Source organism: Cherax quadricarinatus, chromosome 59, assembly GCF_038502225.1.
Source record: "Cherax quadricarinatus isolate ZL_2023a chromosome 59, ASM3850222v1, whole genome shotgun sequence".
Taxonomy (NCBI): domain Eukaryota; kingdom Metazoa; phylum Arthropoda; class Malacostraca; order Decapoda; family Parastacidae; genus Cherax; species Cherax quadricarinatus.
The window spans coordinates 5,478,474-5,505,221 of record NC_091350.1 but is presented as its reverse complement, the minus strand read 5'-3'; the positions used below and the strand labels follow the sequence as shown (position 1 = coordinate 5,505,221).

The following is a 26,748-nucleotide window of genomic DNA, read 5'->3' as shown; positions in this document are numbered from 1 at the left end:
ATCGTCAGGTCCCAAGTATCATTCGCCTCCATTCACTCCTATCTTACATGCTCATGCACGCTTGCTGGAAATCCAAGCTCCTAGCCCACAAAACCTCCTTTACCCCCTCTTCTTATTATTATTATTATTATTATTATTTAAATCTGCTGATTTTAATAAATTTTCTCAATGCTAACATTTTCACTATTTGTAGTGGAGCATTGATGATGTTGTGATTGTATCAAGTGACTTGGTGACTGATGTTAAACTTCAACAAATCATGGATCGCCATCGATCAAGTGGTGCTGCCCTTACCATGCTCACGGCCAACAATCAGCCAGAGTTCACTAAGGCAACACCTCCGGGACCTAAAACTAAACCTACATTTAGTAAGCCATGCTCTTCACCCAGCTAAGTTTTGTCACTGCAGTTTACTATAGATCAACCATCACTAATCCGGCATCATTAGAACCTGGTTGAAAATTATGTTGTATAATACATTATTTTTTGTTTGACATTTTATACCTTGGGTATATAGCTTACAAATAAGTCTCACAACATTATCAAACATATCATTTATTTCCATAGATTATAAAACCTGACTTAGATGGGATTACTGACATTAATAAAGTAGATAATATGCATTTTTTATACAGGAGTATAATGGGATCTTCCTTGGATCACAGCAAAAGCCTTACTGTGTCTTTATGTTGTTTTCTCTCCTTATTTCATATTTATGTTTATTTAGCCATTTAGAACAAAAAGATACAACCATGACTGGAGGTTATAAATGACCATAATTTTTAAAGGGGTGGACCGGTAAGCCAGCGGAAGGCCTCGGTCAGATGACCAAAAGCTCCAAAGGCGGGTCATCATCTGACTAAGACCCGCGTCAGGAAACATTTGTCCTGTTTCCTGACGAACCTTACCTAACCTAACCATGACTGGAACAATACTCAAATAACCCACATATAGGAGAAAGAAATTTATGACCATTAATGTCATAAGTTTCTTTCTCCTGTGTGCATGTTATTTGTATTTTAATCATTTATTTTATTATGTACCTAGTGGACTTAATTATGTCATCCTGACTTCAAATAATAATGGAAAATGACTTTCCCTACAATTACATTTTTCATTTTATTAAATTTGGTAATTAGTAGACACAGGAATACTAGAAGGGCACTGACATAAGACCTACTTGCCCATGTTGAGGGGTAGTAAGCTTGATTGGACACTGATGCCGCTCTTGTCCCAAACACTTAGTTTTCACAGAAAATAACATGCCAAAACAAGGTGTAGTAGAGCCCTCATAGCAATGGTGCTCCTGGGCATCATCTATATAAGCAGCCTCCTAGTGTTGACTGGTGGCAAGGGGTGGCATAGACTTCTAGTTTTATTTTTTGTTATCAGTGTATTCTGGAATGTTTATTGAGTGTTCAATTTACAGTTTACCATACACAAAATTTATTTTTTGTTCATTTCAAAACAGCTTGTTCTAATTTAAAGGGCAGGAAAACAAATGAGGGAAGTGTTTTGTGTGTTAAAAACTATGTATTCAGTGTGTTTTATTGTAGGAGAGGTAAAGCACAGGGCAAGGGACAGTGTTCTGTTAGATGGAGGCTGGGGTAGCTTTGCATGATCTCATCAAGGGCACCAAAAAATTCCAGGGCTTTCACTGCCTCACAGCACCAAATGTTCACATTATTTAACCATAACGTGAAATGCCTCTCTATCTCACTGCAGTACATACTAGTATTTTGCAGCTCTCTTTTTTTTTTTTTTTTAACAAGTTGGCCATCTCCCACCAAGGCAGGGTGACCCAAAAAGAAAGAAAATCTCCAAAAAGAAAATACTTTCATCCTCATTCAACACTTTCACCTCACTCATACATAATCACTGTTTTTGCAGAGGTGCCCAGGACACAACAGTTTAGAAGCATATACGTATAAAGATACACAACATATCTCTCCAAACTGCCAATATCCCAAACCCCTCCTTTAAAGTGCAGGCATTGTATTTCCCATTTCCAGTACTCAAGTCCGACTATATAAAAATAACCGGTTTCCCTGAATCCCTTCCCTAAATATTACCCTGCTCACACTCCAACAGATCGTCAGGTCCCAAATACCATTCGTCTCCATTCACTCCTATCTAACGTGCTCACGCTTGCTTGCTGGAAATCCAAGCCCTTCGCCCACAAAACATCCTTTACCCCCTCCCTCCAACCTCTTCGAGGACAACCCCTACCCCGCCTTCCTTCCCCTACAGATTTATACACTCTCCATGTCATTCTACTTTGATCCATTCTCTTTAAATGACCAAACAACCTCAACAACCCCTCTTCAGAACTCTGACTAATACTTTTATTAACTCCACACTCCGAATTTTCTGCATAATATGTACACCACACATTGCCCTTAGACAGGACATCTCCACCGCCTCCTCGCTGCAGCATTTACCACCCAAGCTTCACACCCATATAAGAGTGTTGGTACTACTATACTTTCATACATTCCCTTCTTTGCCTCCATAGATAATGTTTTTTGTCTCCACATATACCTCAATGCACCACTCACCTTTTTTCCTTCATCAGTTCTATGGTTAACCTCATCCTTCATACATCCTTCTGCTAACACGTCAACTCCCAAATATCTGAAAACATTCACGTCTTCCATACTCCTCCTCTCCAATTTGATATCCAATTTTTCTTTATCTAAATCATTTGATACCCTCATCACCTTACTCTTTTCTATGTTCACTTTCAACTTTCTACCTTTACACACACTCCCAAACTCGTCTACTGACCTTTGCAACTTTTCTTTAGAATCTCCCATAAGCACAGTATCATCAGCAAAAAGTAACTGTGTCAATTCCCATTTTGTATGTGATTCCCAATAATTTAATCCCACCCCTCTCCCCAACACCCTAGCATTTACTTCTTTTACAACCCCATCTATAAATATATTAAACAACCATGGTGACATTACACATCCCTGTCTAAGACCCACCTTTACCAGGAAGTATTCTCCCTCTCTTCTACACACCCTAACCTAAGCCTCACTATCCTCATAAAAACTCTTTGCAGCATTTAGTAACTTACTACCTATTCCATATACAGTGGACCCCCGCATAACGATTACCTCCGAATGCGACCAATTATGTAAGTGTATTTATGTAAGTGCATTTGTACGTGTATGTTTGGGGGTCTGAAATGGACTAATCTACTTCACAATATTTCTTATGGGAACAAATTCGGTCAGTACTGGCACCTGAACATACTTCTGGAGTGAAAAAATATCGTTAACCGGGGGTCCACTGTACTTGCAACATCTGCCACATCGTTCCCCTATCCACTCTGTCATATGCCTTTTCTAAATCCAAAAATGCAATGAAAACTTCCCTACCTGTATCTAAATACTGTTCACTTCAATGCCTTTATCTAAATACTGTTCACTTCAATGCTTCAATGTAAACACTTGATCTACACATCCCCTATCCACTCTAAAACCTCCTTGCTCATCCACAATCCTACATTCTGTCTTGCCTCTAATTCTTTCAATAATAACCCTACCATGCACTTTTCCTGGTATACTCAGTAAACTTATTCCTCTATAATTTTTACAGTCTCTTTTGTCCCCCTTCCCTTTATATAAAGGAATTATACATGCTCTCTGCCAATCCCTAGGTACCTTTCCCTCTTTCATACATTTATTAAACAAAAATACCAACCACTCCAACACTATATTTCCCCCTGCTTTTAACATTTCTCTCTATGGTCACTAGATTAATGATACACAAAATCACAGTACTTGGCTGCTCTCCATAACACAGTTTTGTTACTACTAACATCCAACTGCTTACACACATTCAACCATGACCTAGATGTTCATATCTCTAACTTTGTCACCCTCCATCTACCTTCATCTCTGGTCTGTCTGGAATTTTGTGCTGTCGTTGAAAATCACATTGAAGAATTAGACACTTTTCCAACATTTGGGAATGTTGCAAAAATGTCCAATTCTTCATTTTCAGTTTTCTACAACATTTACATAAAATCACACGTCTGACATAGTACCAGATCCCCATTTTTACTCCCAGCTTCCTCACATGCACACTTGCATGTACATATGAACCAAAGGTCAGGAGAGTGTACACTGTAGCAGAGTTAACTCTTTGGATAATTAGAATAATTAAGTATTAGGATTGGAGATTACCCTTTTCATAATTTATTTTAAGTACACCGTCACTCCTTTTGACAGATAGTGATGTCATTTGTACGGAGAGTGGGACTGGGCGGCTGATGTATGCTGTAGCTGGGGGTGACTATGATGAAGTTATAACCCTGCATAATCGTGTTTTGAAGAGTGCCACTTCCCTTGATGTATCAACATCTGTGGTTGATGCTCACCTCTACATCATGAAGCGATGGCTTGTTGAATATATCCTCAGTAAAGAGTATGAATCTTCTTTCTACATTTGGCTAAAAAAATATTTTCATGGCTGTTCTGATTATAATGTTTATAATTTATTAGTTGCTGATAAAGTTGAATAATTTTTTAAGTTAGTTGTGCATGTCTTAGGTACTAGTACAGAATATTGTACATTAATTGTAGACACTTAAAATTTAAACAAGAGTATGTTAATTTTTATGAAAATAAATCAGATATAATCATTAAGATTACCAGTATGTTCTTGCATATGAAGATTAAAGGCAAGATAACAGTTTTGAATCTAAAGTGTTTGTCTTGGCAGATTTTGATACAACTTAGTGAATATGCTGGATGCTTGTCATGGAAGAATTTGTGAAGGAAAAATATGAAGACATAAGAATGATATGAGGAAGTATGATGTTAGGTTGAGTTGTGCTTTCTTCCTGACATCTGATCTTTTTACAAAGTGTTGCAATAGTGAATGCCATTGATTCTTGTTTTGTCCATGCCAGAAGCCAGGTTAACTTGCACAAATATTAATGTAATGTTGTCACATATATATATTATTGTTACAGATCATCTTGTGGAGACATGGGCTCACTCAAGGCAGAGATCCTCCCTCACATTATCTCCCGGCAATTCATGAAGGAACCCACCAAGGACCGCAGTGATAGGAAACTAGGTCAGTGACGTCATGTACGTATGTACATACATAAATACATTACTGTACATATTGTATATATTTTTTTAATACACTGGCCATCTCCCACCAAGGCAGGGTGACCTGAAAAAGAAGAAACAAAAGTTTTTCTTCTTTCTACATTTAGTAATTTTTACAGGAGAAGGTTACTAGTGCCTTGCTCCCAGCAGTTTAGTTGGCAATTTAGGAAGGATTCTTTTTCTACTTATCCTTGGAAGACATACATAAATACATTATATATATACATTTGGGCTCTGCTTATACAGCAGGTTAGGTTCCGGACTTCCGCTGTAAAGTGTAAAATGCATCATAGCAATAGAACTAGGCCTAAAAAATGCATATACAGTGCACACATTACTTACCTTAAAATATTTTCATCCTCAGCTCATAGTGAGTGGTGAATATATTTATTGTAGGAAGTCTGAATAAATGAGAATGGATATAATTGAAAGCTGCTGTACATATTAGCAAAACGCTGTAAAGCAGAGTGCTGTAAAGTGGGGCCTGCCTGTATATTCATAAATGCACCATCAGTTCTTGATTATCTATGATTAGCCCAGGTAATGAAATGTAACTTTATAGACTAGGACTGCTCCTTTGTAGTGTCTTTTTTCTACTCTAATTATGGAACTGTTAAAAATTACCTATTCTAAATATTTCTCTAAAAATTCAGAGTAATGATTTTTTTTTCAAATTAACTAATATATGTTTTTAATTTTTCTTATACATTGTTAGATTGGCTGATGTCTTTTTTCTGTCTCATAAACATGCAAGATTTCAGGCATGCCTTGCTACTTCTATTTACGCTTAGGTCACACTACACATGCATGTACAAGTATATATATATACACACACCCTTCTGGGATTTCTTCTCTTTTCTTACTAGTTCTTTTTCTTCTTTATTTCCTCTTATCTCCATGGGGAAGTGGAACAGAATTCTTCCTCCGTAAGCCATGCGTGTCGTAAGAGGCGACTAAAATGCTGGGAGCAAGGGCCTAGTAACCCCTTCTCCTGTATACATTACTAAATTTATAGAGAAACTTTTGTTTTTCTTTTTGGGCCACCCTGCCTCGGTGGGATATGGCTGGTGCATTGAAACAAGAAAGATTTTGCTTAAGTATCTTGAACAAGATTTGGAATTTTTTTTTTTCAACGAACCAGCCATATCCCACCGGGGCTGGGTGACCTAAAAAAGGAAAACAAAAGTTTCTCTTTTTAAATTTAGTAATGTATATAGGAAAAGGGGTTTCTAGCTCCTTGCTCCCGGCATTTTAGTCACCTCCCACGACACACATGGCTTACGGAGGAAGATTTCTGGGTTTGGAAGTTCGTGTATATAATCTGTAATGGAGTGGCATATACCCATCCAACCAAGACATCTCTTAGAACTAATTTCCATGAAATATGGGACTCAATTGTGTGCATTTTTAACAAACTTTTATTTTTTCCAGATATCCATGATGTAATGGAAAAGGAAGAATATGATGATTTGGTGAGAAAATACAACAGCAGTGTGGTATTGTCAAGACACCATAATTCCTGCCAGCTAGACTCTAGAGTGTGTTATGTCTATCATTATCAAGGCTGCTGTGTCAGGGCAAACACCCTCAACTCATATTGGGAACTTAATAGAAGGGTCAGTCAGCAGATCTCTGGTGAGGTTTGCTAGAGATCTCTTGCCTTGTATAACATTAGAGGAACTTTATAAGGCCATTTACTGGCACAAAAAATCCTTGTCGGACATTGTGGTTGATGTATATCTACATCTTTGCTGCTTTATAATATCTTGCAATCACTTATTTTTGCTAAGCATAATGTACTGTACTTATGACTCTCACTTATATAATAGTATAGTGATAGTCAGCTCACTCCTAACACCACATTCATATCCTTCATGCAGAATTTAATTTATTTAAAAAGTAGCACTGTGCATAGATATATAAAATTTAGTACTGTACATTGATGCATAATTGTGAAAATGTGTGAGGCTAAGACAAGATGAAAACTAAGCAGAAACATTTCAGTTATTGAATAAATACAATGATGCAAGTTGAATTAAACAAATTATTAATTATAATTCGCAAAATGGGGCTTAAGAAGTAGAGCAAGTGTGAACTACTCATATATCTCTCGCTACCAGTCATGACATTGCCAATATTGTTCATTTCTGCCTCCATCCCCACATTTATAATTACTCAGTTTCTGTGTATAAACACTACTGTGCATAAATAGCTACTGTACCATAATTCTCAAGTTTCTTTGCTAGATGCACTCCCTGTTTGAGGAAGTTTACCCAAACTCAACATGGAGCATCAAACATCCATCTGCAGATATCCAGGAGAGAGCTCAAGTGAGTTTCAGAATATTTCACTGTACAGAGTAACCTGATAGTATATGAGGTGATGTAGATTATAAAAAATTATCTAATAAAACATGCATTGTATAATGAGATACTGTACATTAAATTTTTTAATGTATTTAGTGTACGATATATTTTGAATTGTAGACTCCTCAATCCTTTTGAGGGGCTTGTGATCAGAGGAATTGGATCAAACCTGATTGCCTCCTATTTCCCTAGGCTCTGTATGACCCTTATGGGTTTAGCACTTCTTCCATGAATTTACTAAACTGAGTACAAGTGCTAACAGTCATTTAGGTATGGAAACAAGAGGTAAGGAGTTAGCTTATTTTAGATAACAGTTTGCTTTTAATGAGATTTTTTAATATACCAGATTTTTTTTTTTTTTTTTTTTTTTTTTTACAACAAGTCGGCAGTCTCCCACCGAGGCAGGGTGACCCAAAAAAGAAAGAAAATCCCCAAAAAGAAAATACTTTCATCATCATTCAACACTTTCACCACACTCGCACATTATCACTGTTTTTGCAGAGGTGCTCAGGATACAACAGTTTAGAAGCATACACATATAAAGATACACAACATATCCCTCCAAACTGCCAATATCCCAAACCCCTCCTTTAAAGTGCAGGCATTGTACTTCCCATTTCCAGGACTCAAGTCCGACTATATGAAAATAACCGGTTTCCCTGAATCCCTTCACTAAATATTACCCTGCTCACACTCCAACAGATCGTCAGGTCCCAAGTACCATTCGTCTCCATTCACTCCTATCTAACACGCTCACGCACGCTTGCTGGAAGTCCAAGCCCCTTGCCCACAAAACCTCCTTTACCCCCTCTCTCCAACCCTTTCGAGGACGACCCCTACCCCGCCTTCCTTCCCCTATAGATTTATATGCTTTCCATGTCATTCTACTTTGATCCATTCTCTCCAAATGACCAAACCACCCCTCTTCTGCCCTCTGACTAATACTTTTATTAACTCCACACCTTTTCCTAATTTCCACACTCCGAATTTTCTGCATAATATTTACACCACACATTGCCCTTAAACAGGACATCTCCACTGCCTCCAACCGTCTCCTCGCTGCTGCATTTACCACCCAAGCTTCACACCCATATAAGAGTGTTGGTACTACTATACTTTCATACATTCCCTTCTTTGCCTCCATAGATAACGTTTTTTGACTCCATATATACCTCAACGCACCACTCACCTTTTTTCCCTCATCAATTCTATGATTAACGTCATCCTTCATAAATCCATCCGCCGACACGTCAACTCCCAAGTATCTGAAAACATTCACTTCTTCCATACTCCTCCTCCCCAATTTGATATCCAATTTTTCTTTATCTAAATCATTTGACACCTTCATCACCTTACTCTTTTCTGTTCACTTTCAACTTTCTACCTTTACACACATTCCCAAACTCATCCACTAACCTTTGCAATTTTTCTTTAGAATCTCCCATAAGCACAGTATCATCAGCAAAAAGTAACTGTGTCAATTCCCATTTTGAATTTGATTCCCCAAAATTTAATCCCACCCCTCTCCTGAACACCCTAGCATTTACTTCCTTTACAACCCCATCTATAAATATATTAAACAATCATGGTGACATTACACATCCCTGTCTAAGACCTATTTTTACTGGGAAGTAGTCTCCCTCTCTTCTACACACCCTAACCTGAGCCTCACTATCATCATAAAAACTCTTTACAGCATTTAATAACTTACCACCTATTCCATATACTTGCAACATCTGCCACATTGCTCCTCTATCCACTCTATCATATGCCTTTTCTAAATCCATAAATGCAATAAAAACTTCCCTACCTTTATCTAAATACTGTTCACATATATGCTTCAATGTAAACACTTGATCTACACATCCCCTACCCACTCTGAAACCTCCTTGCTCATCCGCAATCCTACATTCTGTCTTACCTCTAATTCTTTCAATAACCCTACCATACACTTTTCCTGGTATACTCAGTAAACTTATTCCTCTATAATTTTTACAGTCTCTTTTGTCCCCTTTCCCTTTATATAAAGGGAAATACAGAAATACAGATTATTATTATAATCAACGGTACCAGAAATACAGAAATAATTGCTAATGTAAAGGGTTTTAGATATACCAGAAATATACAGAAATAGTTGCTAATGAAGGTTTTGATATACCAGAAATAGTTGCTAATATAGGGTTTGAGATATACACTAGAAATACACATAAAATAGTTGCTAATGATAGGTCTGGTGGGGCTGAAGCAAGACAGACCAGGATCATGGGAACCATTAACACAGGACTTCAGTCATTTCATAATTTGTGATTACATGCGCTAAAGAGTTATGGAGAGTATTGCTGAGTCACTTTTGAGAATGGAATGTATGGAACGTTTTTTAAATTTAACAAGTTTACTAATTAGTATAATTTGTTTACAAAGTTTACCTTTAATAGTAATTTCTTTAATAGGTGAGTGACGACAGTTTAATTGGCTCTGGGTCTGTTATATGCGAGAAGACCAATATAACAAATTCTGTCGTAGGAAACCACTGCCGTATTAACCCCTTCGTTCGTTTACTAAACTGTGTTTTGGGTGATCACATCACTATTGCATCAGGGTAAGTCAAAATTTTCTGTATTGTAAATTGGTTTTTATTTTGCATGCTGCATTTTGCTTTTCCACTCTTTGCTTTCAAACTCAGGCAAAGGCTACTTTCTGATACATACTACTAAAGTCTTCTAGCTCAAACTGACTGATTTTATTACATTATCTTAAACCCTATTCTGTGTGACAAGATAACAATAGGGGTGTGTTATGTAAACATGGTTTAACTGTTGCTGTAACCTTAAAAAATCTCATACTGCATAGATCAGGGTAGTTACACTATGTGGCGTATCTAACTTTGGTAATACATAAAATGTATGCAGACCTTATCATGTGCTTTCTGTAAGTCAGAAATCATACAGGTAGTAACCCTCACCTACATAGTAACAGGGAAGCATATCACTCCTGTGTAAGTGGAGATTCAAAGAAAGTCAAACAGGAATGCTGACTGAGTCCTCCCTTCTAACCTTAAAATCTTTCCAGTCCAAATTGAGTTTCAGGTTGTTTAACTTTTATGCCCTCACTTTAAAACCTGCATTTGATCATGAAGTGTGTAAGACGGTTTTTTTCCATCATAAATGGCAGTTATGATTAGATAACTTATTGATGAAAGTGTTTGTTACATTTATGTTAATGAGAACTCTGTTTGGTCGCCTGTATCCAAACACATGGCCAGGGACAGAAAAAGAATTAGCGGAAACTTACTGCATATGTTGTTTCTCTCATATTTCTGTTAGTAATTCAGTGTCTCACCTACTCACCTTTTACTCTGAAATTTTGATCTATGCTAAACATGTGAGGAAATTGTCTTTGTACAGTATTATTATCTCTTAAATTTTGTTTCAAGTGTGCATGTCTTAACACTAAGTTAGACCATTTCTTCTCAAACTCTTTACCTTCTCATAGAATGACAATAATTAATTTTCAGATGTGTGATAGAAAACAGTTTGATTGCTGCTAATGTGGAGAAGAAATGTACCATTAAAAACTGCATTGTAACTGACCCAAACAAGATTGAGGAAAACAGTGAGTACATGACAATATTACACCTAGTACCAAGATAGGGCTACAGTGTGCACATTTGCATATTACATCATTAGTTAGGGTTACAGTGTGTACATTATGCTCTGTATCTTCTCCAGCAGGCAGGGAATTTACATTTTAATTTTTTTGTATGATTTGTACCTTCTGTAGCAACTGTAGTGCATTGTACATGTTACTTTTGATATCTAATTATCCAACAGATAACTGGATATCCAGTATTAACTTTTATGTCATACATTTAGAGCAGTAAATAACACATGAACTACATTTAACTTTTACCAATCATAGTAAATTTCATTGCTAAATATATAATGTAGTTGCTACCTGTTTATGGTGGATAGATGAAATATCCACTATTTTTAGGCTTGCTTGGTTTTTTGTCAATATGTGCAGCATTTCACTTGGAATGGTAGACTTTAAGAATACAGTAATTCTTTACATTTAGTGAATAATCGCAAGTAATGATTCTTAGGAAGAGTGTGTTGACATTTCTTGGATCGATGTAAATATATGTTAAAGGTGAAATAAAGATACTGTATTGTATTTTCTTGAAAACTGTCACATTGACATTCTCTCAACAGAAACCTACATGAATGAAATTCTGGAAGCATCACAAGATTTTGCATAGTAGCAGGGAGAACTGGAAGATGAACACCGCAAGTACACGAAGTCCCCATCTTACAAATACCAAAGTTCTCAACATCCACACTGAGGAATGGGGCACCTGGAAGTCAATTCAGTCTGTAAAAATCTGCAATTAATAACACGTGTGAATCATAACTATCCTTTATACTATTATTTTCTGTTTGAAAATATGTTCCAAACATGAAGAATAAAGTCACAATATTGTGGCTGGAACAGTGCTCAAATAACCCATACTTAGGAGACAAACTTATGACAACATGAGGGCATTGACTCCCCTCCAGATATACTCCAGGTAACGTTTTGGTCTGACTTGTTAATGGTCGAAGTTGGACCGAAATATCGTCGTAAGTTTTGGTCTCCTAAGTACAGGTTATTTGTGTAATGTTTCAGATTTGTAAGTTGAAACCATAAGTATACTCCTTGTTCATGAATTAGGAACTCCCTGTATGTCAACCTTGAAACTTCATTTTGATGTAGTATGTACTACTTTATATCATATTCAGATATGCTCTTACTTAAAACTGTGCTTTGTAACACTGGAAATAAAATCATCATGCTTTCCATCTGTATAACTGTATATTTTATATTTTACCTTTGTAATTGTAAACTAGGTTAAACAGATAAAGGAGAGCATTTTAGGGATTATTTTCATAAAGTCCAGTGAAGGGCATCTCTGGTGTGGGCTGAAGCCAATTGCGTGGATCCCAAGTTGTGTTGTGGCGTTCAATCACATGGAAGGTATAAATTTGTCGTGATTTTGAGGAAGTATTTTTCTCACTCTTGTGATCCACCTGACCGTCAATGAGCACTAGTGTACCTGCACAAACAAATAGAGTATACAGTTTATGGCATGCATAGTGCATTTATTATTACAGTATATTCCTGAAAAGATTCCTGAAGAGATTGTAAAAATTATAGAGGAATAAGTTTACTGAGTGTACCAGGAAAAGTGTATGGTAGGGTTATTGAAAGAATTAGAGGTAAGACAGAATGTAGGATTGCGGATGAGCAAGGAGGTTTCGGAGTGGGTAGGGGATGTGTAGATCAAGTGTTTACATTGAAGCATATATGTGAGCAGTATTTAGATAAAGGTAGGGAAGTTTTTATTACATTTATGGATTTAGGAAAGGCATATGATAGAGTGGATAGGGGAGCAATGTGGCAGATGTTGCAAGTATATGGAATAGGTGGTAAGTTACTAAATGCTGTAAAGAGTTTTTATGAGGATAGTGAGGCTCAGGTTAGGGTGTGTAGAAGAGAGGAAGACTGCTTCCCGGTAAAAGTAGGTCTTAGACAGGGATGTGTAATGTCACCATGGTTGTTTAATATATTTATAGATGGGGTTGTAAAAGTAAATGCTAGGGTGTTCGGGAGAGGGGTGGGATTAAATTATGGGGAATCAAATACAAAATGGGAATTAACACAGTTACTTGTTGCTGATGATACTGTGCTTATGGGAGATTCTAAAGAAAAATTGCAAAGGTTAGTGGATGAGTTTGGGAGTGTGTGTAAAGGTAGAAAGTTGAAAGTGAACATAGAAAAGAGTAAGGTGATGAGGGTATCAAATGATTTAGATAAAGAAAAATTGGATATCAAATTGGAGAGGAGGAGTATGGAAGAAGTGAATGTTTTCAGATACTTGGGAGTTGACATGTCGGAGGATGGATTTATGAAGGATGAGGTTAATCATAGAATTGATGAGGGAAAAAAGGAGAGTGGTGCGTTGAGGTATATGTGGAGTCAAAAAACGTTATCTATGGAGGCAAAGAAGGGAATGTATGATAGTATAGTAGTACCAACACTCTTATATGGGTGTGAAGCTTGGGTTGTGAATGCAGCAGAGAGGAAGCGGTTGGAGACAGTGGAGATGTCCTGTCTAAGGGCAATGTGTGGTGTACGTATTATGCAGAAAATTCGGAGTGTGGAAATTAGGAGAAGGTGTGGAGTTAATAAAAGTATTAGTCAGAGGGCTGAAGAGGGGTTGTTGAGGTGGTTTGGCCATTTAGAGAGAATGGATCAAAGTAGAATGACATGGAGAGCATTTAAATCTGTAGGAGTAGGAAGGCAGGGTAGGGGTCGTCCTCGAAAAGGTTGGAAGGAAGGGCTAAGGGAGGTTTTGTGGGCGAGGAGCTTGGACTTCCAGCAGGCGTGCATGAGCGTGTTCGATAGGAATGAATGGAGACGAATGGTATTTGGGACCTGACGATCTGTTGGAGTGTGAGCAGGGTAATATTTAGTGAATGGATTCAGGGAAACTGGTTATTTTTATATAGCCGGACTTGAGTCCTGGAAATGGGAAGTACAATGCCTGCACTCTAAAGGAGGGGTTCGGGATATTAGCAGTTTGGAGGGATATGTTGTGTATCTTTATACGTATATGCTTCTAAACTGTTGTGTTCTGAGCGCCTCTGCAAAAACTGATTGTGTGTGAGTGAGGTGAAAGTGTTGAATGATGATGAAAGTTTTTTTCTTTTTGGGGATTTTCTTTTTGGGTCACCCTGCCTCGGTGGGAGACGGCCGACTTGTTGAAAAAAAAAAAAATCCTGAAAATAGAGGGGTTTGGGATATTGGCAGTTTGGAGGGATATGTTGTGTATCTTTAAACGTATATACTTCTAAGCTGTTGTATTCTGAGCACCTCTGCAAAGACTGATTGTGTGTGAGTGAGGTGAAAGTGTTGAATGATGATGAAAGTATTTTCTTTTTGGGGATTTTCTTTCTTTTTTGGGTCACCCTGCTTCAGTGGGAGACAGCTGACTTGTTAAAAACAAAAAATCCTGAAAAATGCTAAGCTCGTGTGTTTTTCAGTGCTACATTGTAGGGCTGAGATGAATGGTTGAGGAAAACAAGAGGTAGAGTATAGGAAAGGACAGTGGCAGAAAGGATGAGGAAGGAGAGGTGTCATAGTTAATATTGGACATCAGTGTCTATAAAGGAATCAGAGAGAAAATCTGCTTAGCACTTACGCCTGAAATGAAGTTGCTGTGCTATGACAAGCAAGGCAATTCATCCAAATATGGTGGATTATCATTAGTGCATGACAGTGTATGTAGCAGCTGTAACTAAAATCAAGTGACTTGAGTAGATGCAAGGGATATTTTTTAATTTTATTTCCCTTGCATAAGTTTTGATATCTTCCAATTATCTTTAGCAGCATTATGACTTTAAATGTTTTAAACTGGCCTAATTCTGCTGGGGGTATTTTAAGTAATTAAAGCTGTATGACTCCTTCAGGTTTAGCACTTAACCTGATATGATGATGATTATATTATTATTATTATTATTATTATTATTATTATTATTATTATTTTCATGTAATTTAAGAACACACATAATCAGTAAAACTATTATGTATAGAAGTAGGAGGAGAGGACTAGTTCACTCCACCAATTACTGCAAATAGTATTTATGCTGCTAATGACTTTCACCACTTTAATTATAGAGCTACATTCTTCAACAGGGGTGCCTTGATGTTATAGAGCTCTTGTTCCCAGGAATTGAAGCCATCCTTCCCTTTTTGGGATCAAACTTATTTTCCTCCCATTACTCATGTGGTGTGTGAACCCTATAGGTTTAGCACTATCCTTTGAATATAATAATACTATAGTCCATTTAGATTGTTATTTTATACATTAATTTCTCAGCAAAAGGTGATTTTTTTTTCAATATGTTGGTCATCTCCCACTGAGGCAGGGTGACCTAAAATTCTGACTCAACCTTCCATATAAATTAGTTCCCTTCAAGGAAGATACTGGTGAGTGGCTCTTAGTCCAAGAAACTGAACCTGTTCAATTCCTGTATGATCCCTACAGTGCCTGGTGAATTAACTTTTAATTTTTTTTATAAGTTAATGTGCTTGGTGTTAGTCACTGATAAACATAAGATTATTAATACTGTATATGATTAATTTCAGACGTAACCTTTTGGGACAGGGATGGGGATGTACTTGCTTGGGTCATCAGGATCAGGAGGAGAAGTGAAGCACGTCAGGTCACCGGTCTTATCAGGGTTTCGGATGAACCTGTGGAAAACAGGAAATATTTAAGATGCTTTAACATAGATAATTACAGCTATGGGTACCCACAGGACTGGGCAAGAGGGAGCATATGCTCCTCTTGTGTTTTACTACTAAACTATACTTGGCCAAACATCACCTGCTGTTCGGCTACCTCTCATCAGAGAGAGACACCATTATATAGGTCTATACGGCTTTTAAATAATTGTTCTGTAATAGCTTATCCTATATATATAGGCTCCATGTTTTGTTGCCGCATGCCTCCCCTTGAATATATTTCTGTGGGTGTCCGTGAATGAAGCTCAATAAAACAACTTTTTTTTTATGTACACGCTGTCCATCTCCTACTGTGGCAGGGTGACCCCCCCCCCCAAAAAAAAAAAAAAAAAACTTTCACAGGGTAATATATGTATATAGTATTACCCTGTTCTCCCTCTAAAGCAATGACTCCATTTTTCTTACAAATTTCCTTGGAGATAGGAGTACCAGTTACCAATTAATTTTAAAGGAATCATATAAGGAAAGAATCACCAATGCTCCTGAATATGAGGTTGTCATTTTACTGTATCACTGCACCATGGGTAATATAAAGGTTATACCATAAAATTTTTTTTCTGGAAATGTGATATCAGTGCACTATTGGAAAGGCAGCTAAGGAGTGAATAATGCTGAATGTGTTTCCTTAGCATGATCATTGTTCATTAGTTGGAAATAGGTATGTTTAAAAGTGGCAATGGTTAAAATCAAGCATGTTTATGTAATTTGAATGGTTGTGTAACACTTTAGATTCTAGCCTAAATTTGCATCTTACACAACTATTTCAGCTGATGTCCTACCCTCAGCACTTCCATCCTTCCTTACTCTCCACCGTCATTTTTTTGACTCCTGCCATGTAGCCCTTTGACAGGAATGCCTTGTTGCTGCTGAAGGGTTCTGTATCTTAAAAAAATGAAGCTACCCTCCTCTTCTGTGGATCAAACCTGATTACTGTATCACTATTCCTCAGGTGGTGTATGCATCTTAGAGTTTAATGCTTCCTCATAAATAACAGGGCTGACCTACGATTGGTAGGGCTCTTGTGTGAGCCAGGACTGAACCAAAGGCAGCCATTCTCTAAGGTGACATCTTCCAGGGCAAACCAGAAGCCAATGCAGCTCTGTGGCTCCGTTGACAGAAAAGTGGAATCCTTGTGAGGGGTGACTGTTGGAACAAAATATACCTTACATTATATAACAAAACTACACTCATGTAAAGCAGCTAGTGTAAGGATAATCAGAAATGTTTATCATGGAAATAATGCTGTATATAGATTAAACTGGCAAAAAAAGGATAAAGGGCAACAGTTGAGTGACCTTCATATCTTCAGCACTTTTTTTGTGAATGTAATAATTATTGACCACCACTCAAGGATGGTGGTTTGTTGCCAGTGAGGAATTCTTAATCCAAGGAAATAAACCTATCCTCCCTTTCCTTGGATCAAACCTAATTACCTCCCATTCTTGGTATACAACCTTCTACAGATTTACGCTTATCTTTGAAAATAATAGTAACACTGGACATGTCAACCTTGAAAATATTGCATATCATATTGTACAGAATAAATATATATATTTATATCCTGAAGTCAGCACTGTATGACCCTTGTGAGTTTAGTGCTTAGTTCTAATTGTAATTACAATATAGCCTGGAGTTCTAAGAAACAGTCAGTTGATCATTACTTATCCTTCAAGGGGAGGGAAGTGGTACCTTGATGCTGGTATAGGACTCAGCACAAGAAATTAGAACTTCCCTTCTTAGTCTCCCTCCCTCTCTTCATCAAACACAACTATACAGAAATGCATTAATTTTTTGTTAAACAGAGCAAAGTTGGCTTGACCTTCTCCTCCAATGCCTGGTTGCTTGAAGATGTACATAGACTGCACTACAGCTGGGGAAACAAAGCCAAGCTGCTGGGCCACCTTCTTCATCTTGGTAGAGAAGGACACTTTCTTAAACTCTGGCACCAGCCAGTGGAGGGCATGACCAATCTTGTTGAGTGCCAAGTGCTTGTCAACCTACAGGAGCAGATAACAGCAAAAATAAGTTTTAATTCCAGAACTGACAAATAATTTTGCAGTGGTATAAATTTATGCATTGGTTCTGAAAATCCATAGATTTTTTTTTTTTTTTTCCAACAAGTCGGCCGTCTCCCACCGAGGCAGGGTGACCCAAAAAAGAAAGAAAATCCCCAAAAAGAAAATACTTTCATCATCATTCAACACTTTCACCACACTCGCACATTATCACTGTTGTAGATGTTGTAGGTAAATATCTGTGATACATTATGTACATTTAGACAAGGATAATACAGTAAAGTTAGTGTGAATCATTTCCACTTGAGTTCCTTAAATACGTCGCTGTATGACCCTTACCCCTCAAGGGAGGTTCCTTGATGCTGGTGAGGGGCTTTCGATCTAGGGAATTGGATCTGTGCTTGAATTAAGCCTGAATGTCTTCCATTCCCTCCCTCTTGGGCACTGTATAATCCCTGTGGGTTTAGCACACCCCATAATAATAATGTGACCCTTAAGAGTTTAGTGCTTTGTTATAACAATAATAATCCTTAAATACGTGATGCGTTTCACTAAATTCTTGGAGATAAATATACATGATGAATAAGACATGCAACACCTGGGTATGATTTAGCACTTAATTTTCATTTTAGTAATAATAACACCTGGGCATATTTATTCTGAAGAGGTTTTGCCAACCTGCACTGTATAGCCCTTGTGGCTTAGCGCTTCTTTTTGATTATAATAATAATTTGCCAACCTGTTGCTTTATCAGTAGAGAGATTGTAAGTATGACAGAGTGGATAGGGGGGCAATGTGGCAGATGTTGCAGGTGTATGGTATAGGAGGTAGGTTACTGAAAGCAGTGAAGAGTTTTTATGAGGATAGTGAGGCTCAGGTTAGAGTATGTAGGAGAGGGAGATTATTTCCCAGTAAAAGTAGGTCTTAGACAAGGATGTGTGATGTCACCGTGGTTGTTTAATATATTTATAGATGGGGTTGTAAGAGAAGTGAATGCTAGGGTCTTGGCAAGAGGTGTGGAGTTAAAAGATAAAGAATCAAATACAAAGTGGGAGTTGTCACAGTTGCTCTTTGCTGATGACACTGTGCTTTTGGGAGATTCTGAAGAGAAGTTGCAGAGGTTGGTGGATGAATTTGGTAGGGTATGTAAAAGAAGAAAATTGAAAGTGAATATAGGAAAGAGTAAGGTTATGAGGATAAGATTAGGTGACAAAAGATTGGATATCAGATTGGAGAGAGTATGGAGGAGGTGAATGTATTCAGATATTTAGGAGTGGATGTGTCAGCAGATGGGTCTATGAAGGATGAGGTAAATCATAGAAGGGAATGTATGAGAGATATAGTTGTACCAACAATCTTGTATGGGTGTGAAGCATGGGTGATGAATGTTGCAATGAGGAGAAGGCTGGAGGCAATGGAAATGTCATGTCTGAGGGCAATGTGTGGTGTGAATATAATGCAGAGAATTCATAGTTTGGAAATTAGGAGAAGGTGTGGGATTACCAAAACTATTATCCAGAGCGCTGAGAAGGGGTTGTTGAGGTGGTTCGGACATGTAGAGAGAATGGAACAAAACAGAATGACTTCTAGAGTGTATAAATCTGTAGTGGAGGAAAGGCGGGGTAGGGGTCGGCCTAGGAAGGGTTGGAGGGAGGGGGTAAAGAAGGTTTTGTGTGCGAGGGGCTTGGACTTCCAGCAAGTGTGCATGAGCGTATTTAATAGGAGTGAATGGAGACAAATGGTTTTTAATACTTGACTTGCTGTTGGAGTGTGAGCAAAGTAACATTTATGAAGGGAGTCAGGGAAATCGGCAGGCTGGACTTGAGTCATGGAGATGGGAAGTACAGTGTCTGCACTCTGAAGGAGGGGTGTTAATGTTGCGTTTTATAACTGTAGTGTAAAGCATGCCTCTGGCAAGACAGTGATGGAGTGAATGATGATAAGTTTTTCTTTTTCGGGCCACCCTGCCTTGGTGGGAATCCACCGATGTGTTAATAAAAAATAATAAAAAAAAGACTAAGTCACTGGTTGGTGAAATATCCTCAGAATGAAGATACCCGGGCATTGAACATGTGTCTTTATTCATCACCTTGATATTATATACCATTACTGCTATCAGAAGTATACATATCCTACAAGGGGTTGCCTTGATGCTGGTAAAATCCTCTTGATCCAAGGAATTGGAGGTACCCTTCCTTTCCTTGGATCAAATCTGTTTACCTCCCATTCCCCAGGAACTGGTATAACCCCTATTTGTTTAGCACTACCCTAATGAATGTCATAAAAATGACTGTTCTTATTGCAATTGAATATATGATTATGCTCATTTAGATGGAACTTCCCAAGTTATATTATACCAATTTGAAATTTTTTTCTTTAAATGTGGTCTCCTTAAGGGAGGTGCCTTGATGTCGGTGGGGGAGGGGTCTTGATCCAAAAGAACTGATCTTCCTTAAATCAAACCTAAATGCCTCCCATTCCCAAGATGCTTCATGACCCCTAAGACAGGGTTTAGCATTTCTCCCAGATTAAATAAAAATAAAATGTGGTGAGTTAAATTACAGAAAATATCAAATATGAATACTAAAATTTATATAAATATAACTGATACAATTATTGTTGCCCTTAAAATATAGAATGGTGGAAACCGGTGGTACAAGCCCGGCCTTGGGCAACAAATTTTTTCTCGTACCATCGAGAAACGGGGCTCGATACGGCTTATTCTGTCAGTGGCCCTGATAAACCCAACAAAGAAGAACTGGTGGTACAAACTGCCAGAGGTACTTATAGTCAAGATGAAGCTGAAAAGTACCGACATCCACCAGTCTACTGATTTTCCTGGATTTACCATAGATATGTGATTCATCTTGCATGGATGAAACAAAAAGGTAAAAAAAAGGGAAAGGGAGAAAGATATATATATATATATATATATATATATATATATATATATATATATATATATATATATATATATATATATATATATATATATAGAGAGAGAGAGAGAGAGAGAGAGAGAGAGAGAGAGAGACAGACAGACAGACAGACAGACAGACAGACAGACAGAGACAGAGAGACAGACAGACTGACTTAAAAACAAGAAAATCTGCTTACTTTAAGTTCATTGTTACTGTCGAGTGCCTCTTGTTCAAAGAAGAAGTGTACTTTGTCTCCACTCTCCAAGAAGTATGAACTACGAGCCTGTCAAGTATGAAACAAGAAGAATGAATAACGGTCTTGGGTCATACCTTATTACCTCACATTCCCAGTTATTATTACCATGGGGGAGCGCTAAACTCGTAGTGAATATATAGCACCTGTGAGGGGGAAGAGGCACTCAGGGAACTGGAGTGCAGAATCACTGCAGATCCAATTCCCTAGATCAAGAAAGAATGATACTTAACAGACTGTACTACAGAATTAGATACCAACTGTGGAAAATTGCATTTATCTGTATGTAACTCATTATGTACATAACAGTAAATAGCAAAGATAATTATTATTTATCAATGTTAATAGACAAGTAGGAATTTGGGACACCTAGGTCGCAAAAAATGTCCCCCTTCGATACCTTCCACTGTCATATCCACAAGTTGCTCTGGACCTATTAATTATTAATGAAATATACATCACCAGGAATGCTGGTAAATATATAAATTTGTGGACTGTATATTAAAATTAAAAAAAGATTATAGTATATACACACATTTATATAACAGAAGGAGAATATGTCTTAATCATAACACTCACCAATTTGACTGCAGATTAATGTGTATCATACTCAGAAAACCTCACTGTCTATCTATGAAAATAACACTGGCCAGGTTACTACATAAGACTTATCTGAGGTTCCTGGAGCTGTCTTGTCCAGTCGCCTGATATCTCAAGTTATGCAGGAATGCACATCCAACAATTTCGTCTCTTATTTGAGAGGTGTCAGCTCAATTTTAACCTCTAGAGCACGAAAAATTCTTCCCATTACACCAACGTTTCTAATCCAAATTCAAACAAAATGGCGACTCACTACCCAGCCGCAGGTTTCCCATTTTTGATAACATACTTCTTTTAAAAATACAATATAGGGCATCTATTTACCTATAAATTACCGTATTTCCGGAAAATTTATACAGTATTTTCCACACCAACTTTCCCCCTACCTCTATGGGTTCATGAAAGGTAAAAGTGTGCAGAACTGTATTTCCACCTTTCTCACTGCACACACCTCTACTAGTTTTACCACTTTTCTTGATCTAAAATTTGCATTTGATATTGAGAACAGAACCGTTCGTTATACTACATGAACTAGCCAAAATGAATATTGGTGGTAGCTTAATCTGCTGGATAATAGGATACCAGTCAAATAGAGTATCCCCTGTCCTTTACCAAGGCTTTAGAAGTGAGTCTAAAGAAATGTCTTTAGGCACACCGCAGGGAGGAGTTCTCAGTCCCATGCTATTTAATATTCTGATTAATGCTCTCCTAAATGCTCTATCTGCCTCACCTAAACATATAGCTATAAGCTATGCTGATGACACCATGATCCATACAACAGGGCATAAGAAGATGAATACCATTCTTAATGAAGTTCAAGGAATTTGTAATCTACTAAGCCTCATAATATCTTCCTCTAAAACAAAGATATTAACAAGCAAACGACATCCCCCACCCATCTATTTGCAGGGTGAAAACATTAGCTACGTTAAAACTTACAGATATCTTGGTGTAGATGTACCCTTTAACAAATCCACTAAACTAAATAAGAAATGCAAAGATAGGCTAAATGCTCTCAAAGCTGTTGCTGGCTACAGCCCCAACTATGGTGCTAATGTTACTGGCTACAACCCCAACTATGGTGCTAATGTGAGAATCGTGAGAATGATGTACATAGCCTATGTTAAGTCCTTAACTGATTATGCTGCTCCCGTGTTGACAGTAGCTAGAGAAAGTTGTCTCCGACCCTTGGAGTTAATGCAAAATGAAACTCTCAGAATTATTCTTGGGTGTCCCAAATCTACAAAGGTTTTTAATATGAGGAAGGAGCTGGGTATTTTTAGTATCAGTGATAGGATTGTTGAGATTAACACTGTACTCGGTATTATAATGTTAAGAAATGACCCAGACACTGTCACAATGAACCTTACTAAGTGTCTAGAGGTAAATATACGCAGATCTAAATGGATTGTGAAATCGTGCAATTGCATAAAGTTTTATAACCTGCATGAACTGTATCACTGTAGACAACAAGAGCATTTCACCCCTCCATGGAAGATGTGTTCATTTAATATCACATACCTGCAAGTCCCTCCCAAAAAACTCATTGCTAGTAATCCCTTCCTTAAATTACTTGTTAAAGCAACTGCTTAAGAAGAAATTTCTCGCCTAGCTGGTAGTAATAAGTTATCACAAGTTATATACACTGATGGATCTAAACAGGAGTCTTCTGGCAGGGCTGCATCTGCTTTTGTTGCCACCTCCCTAGTTAAGAATGATAATAAATTTGAGTTTGGCATAAGAATTAACAATTGGGCGTCTACACTGTAAACTGAATTGTTTGCAATCCTAATGGCGCTAAAGCTAACCTATGCCACTGTGTGTGTGTGTGTGTATGTGTGTGTGTGTGTGTGTGTGGTGTGTGTGTGACTCAACAATCAATATTTGCACCAATAACTCATTACAGTTGTGACCGGGTGTGGAAGTGTGAATTGCTCATTACTCTATAATTTGTTCATGATTGTAGCCAAAGTATAAACGTAAGTAACCATTCTACAGAATTCATTACCTTTGTAACTTGTGAGCTCATTGCCTTTGTACCTAGTTCAGCTATCAAAACTTTGGGGGCCCAGTCCCTGGACCCATTACGTACCTCTGTAATCTGTAAATACCTTTGTAACTTGTCATGATTGTGACCAGACTTACCTGGAGTTCATTACCTTTGTAAATTGTGAGTTCATTACCTTTGTAAATTGTGAGTTCATTACCTTTGTAAATTGTGAGTTCGTTGCCTCTGTAACTTGCTCAGCTATCAAAACTTTGGAGTCCAGTCCCTGGACCAATTATGTACCTCTGTAATCTTTTGACTACCGCCCACAGGATGGGTATGGGGTGCATAATAAACATATTAAACTAAAACTAAAACTGACACTGAGCTTGACCTATCATCATTACTGATTCTATGTCATCATTGAAGGCTCTTGACTCATATAATGACTCCAACAACATGCTCATTGGAGAAGCCGGGTATAGATACTAAAAAATCAGGGACAAAGGGATTAATGTACAATTGCTATGGATCCCATCACACATTGGATTACTCCATGATAAAGTTGATATGTTAGCCAAGAAGAGTACCCAGAAGGAGAATGTAGAATATAAATTTGGTATATCTGTGTCTAGCATTAGGAATAATATTAGGAGATAAGTAAATAATGAAAATGATTGTTATAGGAATGCAGTAAGAAGCCTGAGTAGACCTATAACCCACTATGATAACATGAACGTAGATAAGTATGTTTATGGAGCAACGTGCAATGTGAACAGACTGACTGATGTTGTAGTGGCCAGGCTTAGGCTTGGTTACAAGTACTGACTGATGTTGTACTGGCCAGGCTTAGGCTTGATTACAAGTACTGACTGATGTTGTAGTGGCCAGGCTTAGGCTTGGTTACAAGTACTAACTTATGCTGTAGTGGCCAGGCTTAGGCTTGGTTTTTACTGACTGATGTTTTAGTGGCCAGGCTTAGGCTTGGTTAAAAGTACTTCTGGCAGTTTGGGAGACACACAGATGATCAAATTAAATGCAAATTATGTGATCAGGCATATGGTCACTGTCTTGAACACTATGTGCTTAATTGTCCACTTATTGAGGAATACAGAGACAGACAGTATAATAACCTATGTGACATCCAGATATACTAAGCAAATTTCCAAAATTTGCTTGTAACAGATAAGTGAACTGTAGATATGTAGATATAAACCCATATGTACACCTGTTAACATTTTTGGGGCCTAGTTCCTAGGCCTTTTGTGTATCCATATGCTCTTGTGCTACTGTCCACAGGATGGATATGGGGTGCACAATAAACTAGCCACTTCAGTGGCAAAATCTAATCTAGATCAAAAGCCCCTCACCAGGATCAAGGAACCTCTATTGAGGGGTCCCATTCCCAAGCAGGTGTAATAACCTTACGGGTTTTGCGCTTTTCCACTAATATAATAGTATAAAGTTTTAATTTGGTCGTCTCGCCATTCAAGAAAAGTTTACCTGTATCCCATAACCTCTGCCTCTTCTACCTCAACCACAGCAAGTAGCAACGAATTTGAACCTCCAACCCCTCCAGACAGCAGCAAACTCCCCGAAGAGTCCCAGGAGCTATAACTCAACCCTTCAAAGAGGCCCACCCAAAAACATAGATAATTTTTCTTTAAGGAAAGTGCATCAGCACTGAAAAAAATACCTTACATTTTTTGATGGTACAGTTAGCTGCTACTGTACACACTCCAGTAACAAACTGACGTTGCCTCTGAGATACACTGGTACTAAAAGTTTGGAGCCAATCGGCAGAGGCATTATCATGTTATTGCATAAAAAGCTCAGGTGAACCACATAGTAAGCCAGAACTTCATATTCATATATTAGTATTGGTTCGTATCGTTCCAGCACCACTTGGCTCTTGTTAAACTCTAGGGAATATCACCAGGTAGTTGGTCTCCTATTTATTACAGAGAAACTAATACACTGGTTTTAAGGAGACGCAAATTATTCTCCCATGAGTGACACACAGTAGATCATAACATTGTAAAAGAAAGTAATGGATATTTTTTTTAGATCACAGTTAAAGTTTCTTAAATCTTAACATTTAAACTGCTCATGGAAATTGTGTAATATATTGTATAATGAAGATTTAAATTCATGGGATGATTCGCAGAAGTGTTATTCACTTACGGTAATTTTACACTCTCCCAGAACTGTGGAACTGCTAAACTGACTCTAAAATATGAACTTAAATACCAGATCCATGGATTGTGAGCAGTATTACTGGGTTTTCTGTGAGTTTGGATTCCAAGACGGCCACTTGTTAGGGCTTAATACTGCGTCAACTGTCATTGGTTCTGTATACCTCAAGCAAGACACTTGCTTTATATGCAACATTTTCACACATACTCACATCATGTGGTATACGACTCATTTGTGATTCCACAAAATCCTGTCTAAGACTTTCCACGAAAGTTTGAACGTCTTTACCTCAATACACTGCTTAGGTGACAAAAATGTTGGGACCCAGTCCTTGGACCCATTATGCGCTGCCGTAATTTTTTGACTAAAGCTGACAGGATGAGTATATGGTACATGTGATAAGGCTGTCAAATTAGCTAAAACTAAACCACATCGTGCCCTCTATTATATACAGCCACAGTTGTGCACACCTGCTCTCGTTCCCTGTACCTGGCTTAGTGACTGTACCTGACTCAGTGCAGTACATGGCTCAGTACCCGTACCTGGTTATGATTAGTGGTGGAAAATATGGTGGGTGTGTGGAGTGATGGGTCCATAGCCTCCACCAGGTGTTTGCACGCTTCCCTCAGACCATCTGCTTCCTCCTCTGTTAAGAAGCCAGGCACACACACACACCCGTCTCTTCGGAACTTTGAAGCAATGATAATTAGAGAGAGACAATGGATATATTACTGTGATGTTTGTATGTGTCCTTACGTTATGGGTGATAATTTATTACATAAATAACCCACACATAGGAGAGAGGAGCTTACAACGACGTTTCGGTCCGGCTTGGATCATTTACAAAGTCACACTAACAAAAATGAGAGGAAGGAGTATATATAGGCCAACAGACAGGGACGGGATAAGAGAGGTAGTAGGAAAGGAATAAG

At 37.8% G+C, this 26,748-nt stretch overlaps 2 protein-coding genes across 6 annotated transcripts in view; one reads left to right on the top strand and one right to left on the bottom strand.

Moving 5' to 3' along the window:
* Positions 1–12,345, top strand: part of eIF2Bgamma (eukaryotic translation initiation factor 2B subunit gamma) — a 17,867-nt gene extending 5,522 nt beyond the window's left edge. For all 3 annotated transcript variants that reach the window (XM_053791084.2, XM_053791085.2, XM_053791086.2), the window contains exons 4-11: positions 194–368; positions 4,242–4,437; positions 4,988–5,094; positions 6,564–6,748; positions 7,379–7,462; positions 9,949–10,097; positions 11,013–11,110; positions 11,710–12,345. In XM_053791084.2, the coding sequence (XP_053647059.2) occupies positions 194–368; positions 4,242–4,437; positions 4,988–5,094; positions 6,564–6,748; positions 7,379–7,462; positions 9,949–10,097; positions 11,013–11,110; positions 11,710–11,756 (1,041 nt within the window). In that variant the 3' untranslated portion in view covers positions 11,757–12,345. The remainder of the gene's footprint in view (positions 1–193; positions 369–4,241; positions 4,438–4,987; positions 5,095–6,563; positions 6,749–7,378; positions 7,463–9,948; positions 10,098–11,012; positions 11,111–11,709) is intronic.
* Positions 10,109–26,748, bottom strand: Phyhd1 (Phytanoyl-CoA dioxygenase domain containing 1). Of its 3 annotated transcripts, none has more exons than XM_070097671.1 (7): positions 26,359–26,748; positions 20,977–21,063; positions 17,664–17,841; positions 16,846–16,987; positions 15,723–15,793; positions 12,366–12,590; positions 10,109–11,879 (listed from the first exon to the last, which is right to left on the bottom strand). In XM_070097671.1, exons 1-6 carry the CDS (start codon positions 26,410–26,412, stop codon positions 12,409–12,411), a joined length of 714 nt encoding a protein of 237 aa, XP_069953772.1. In that variant the 5' UTR covers positions 26,413–26,748; the 3' UTR covers positions 10,109–11,879; positions 12,366–12,408. The 3 variants fall into 3 exon arrangements, with proteins under 3 accessions (XP_069953772.1, XP_069953770.1, XP_069953771.1); XM_070097669.1 differs by having other exon boundaries at positions 15,693–15,793; positions 26,359–26,744; XM_070097670.1 differs by having other exon boundaries at positions 10,109–11,852; positions 15,693–15,793; positions 26,359–26,744.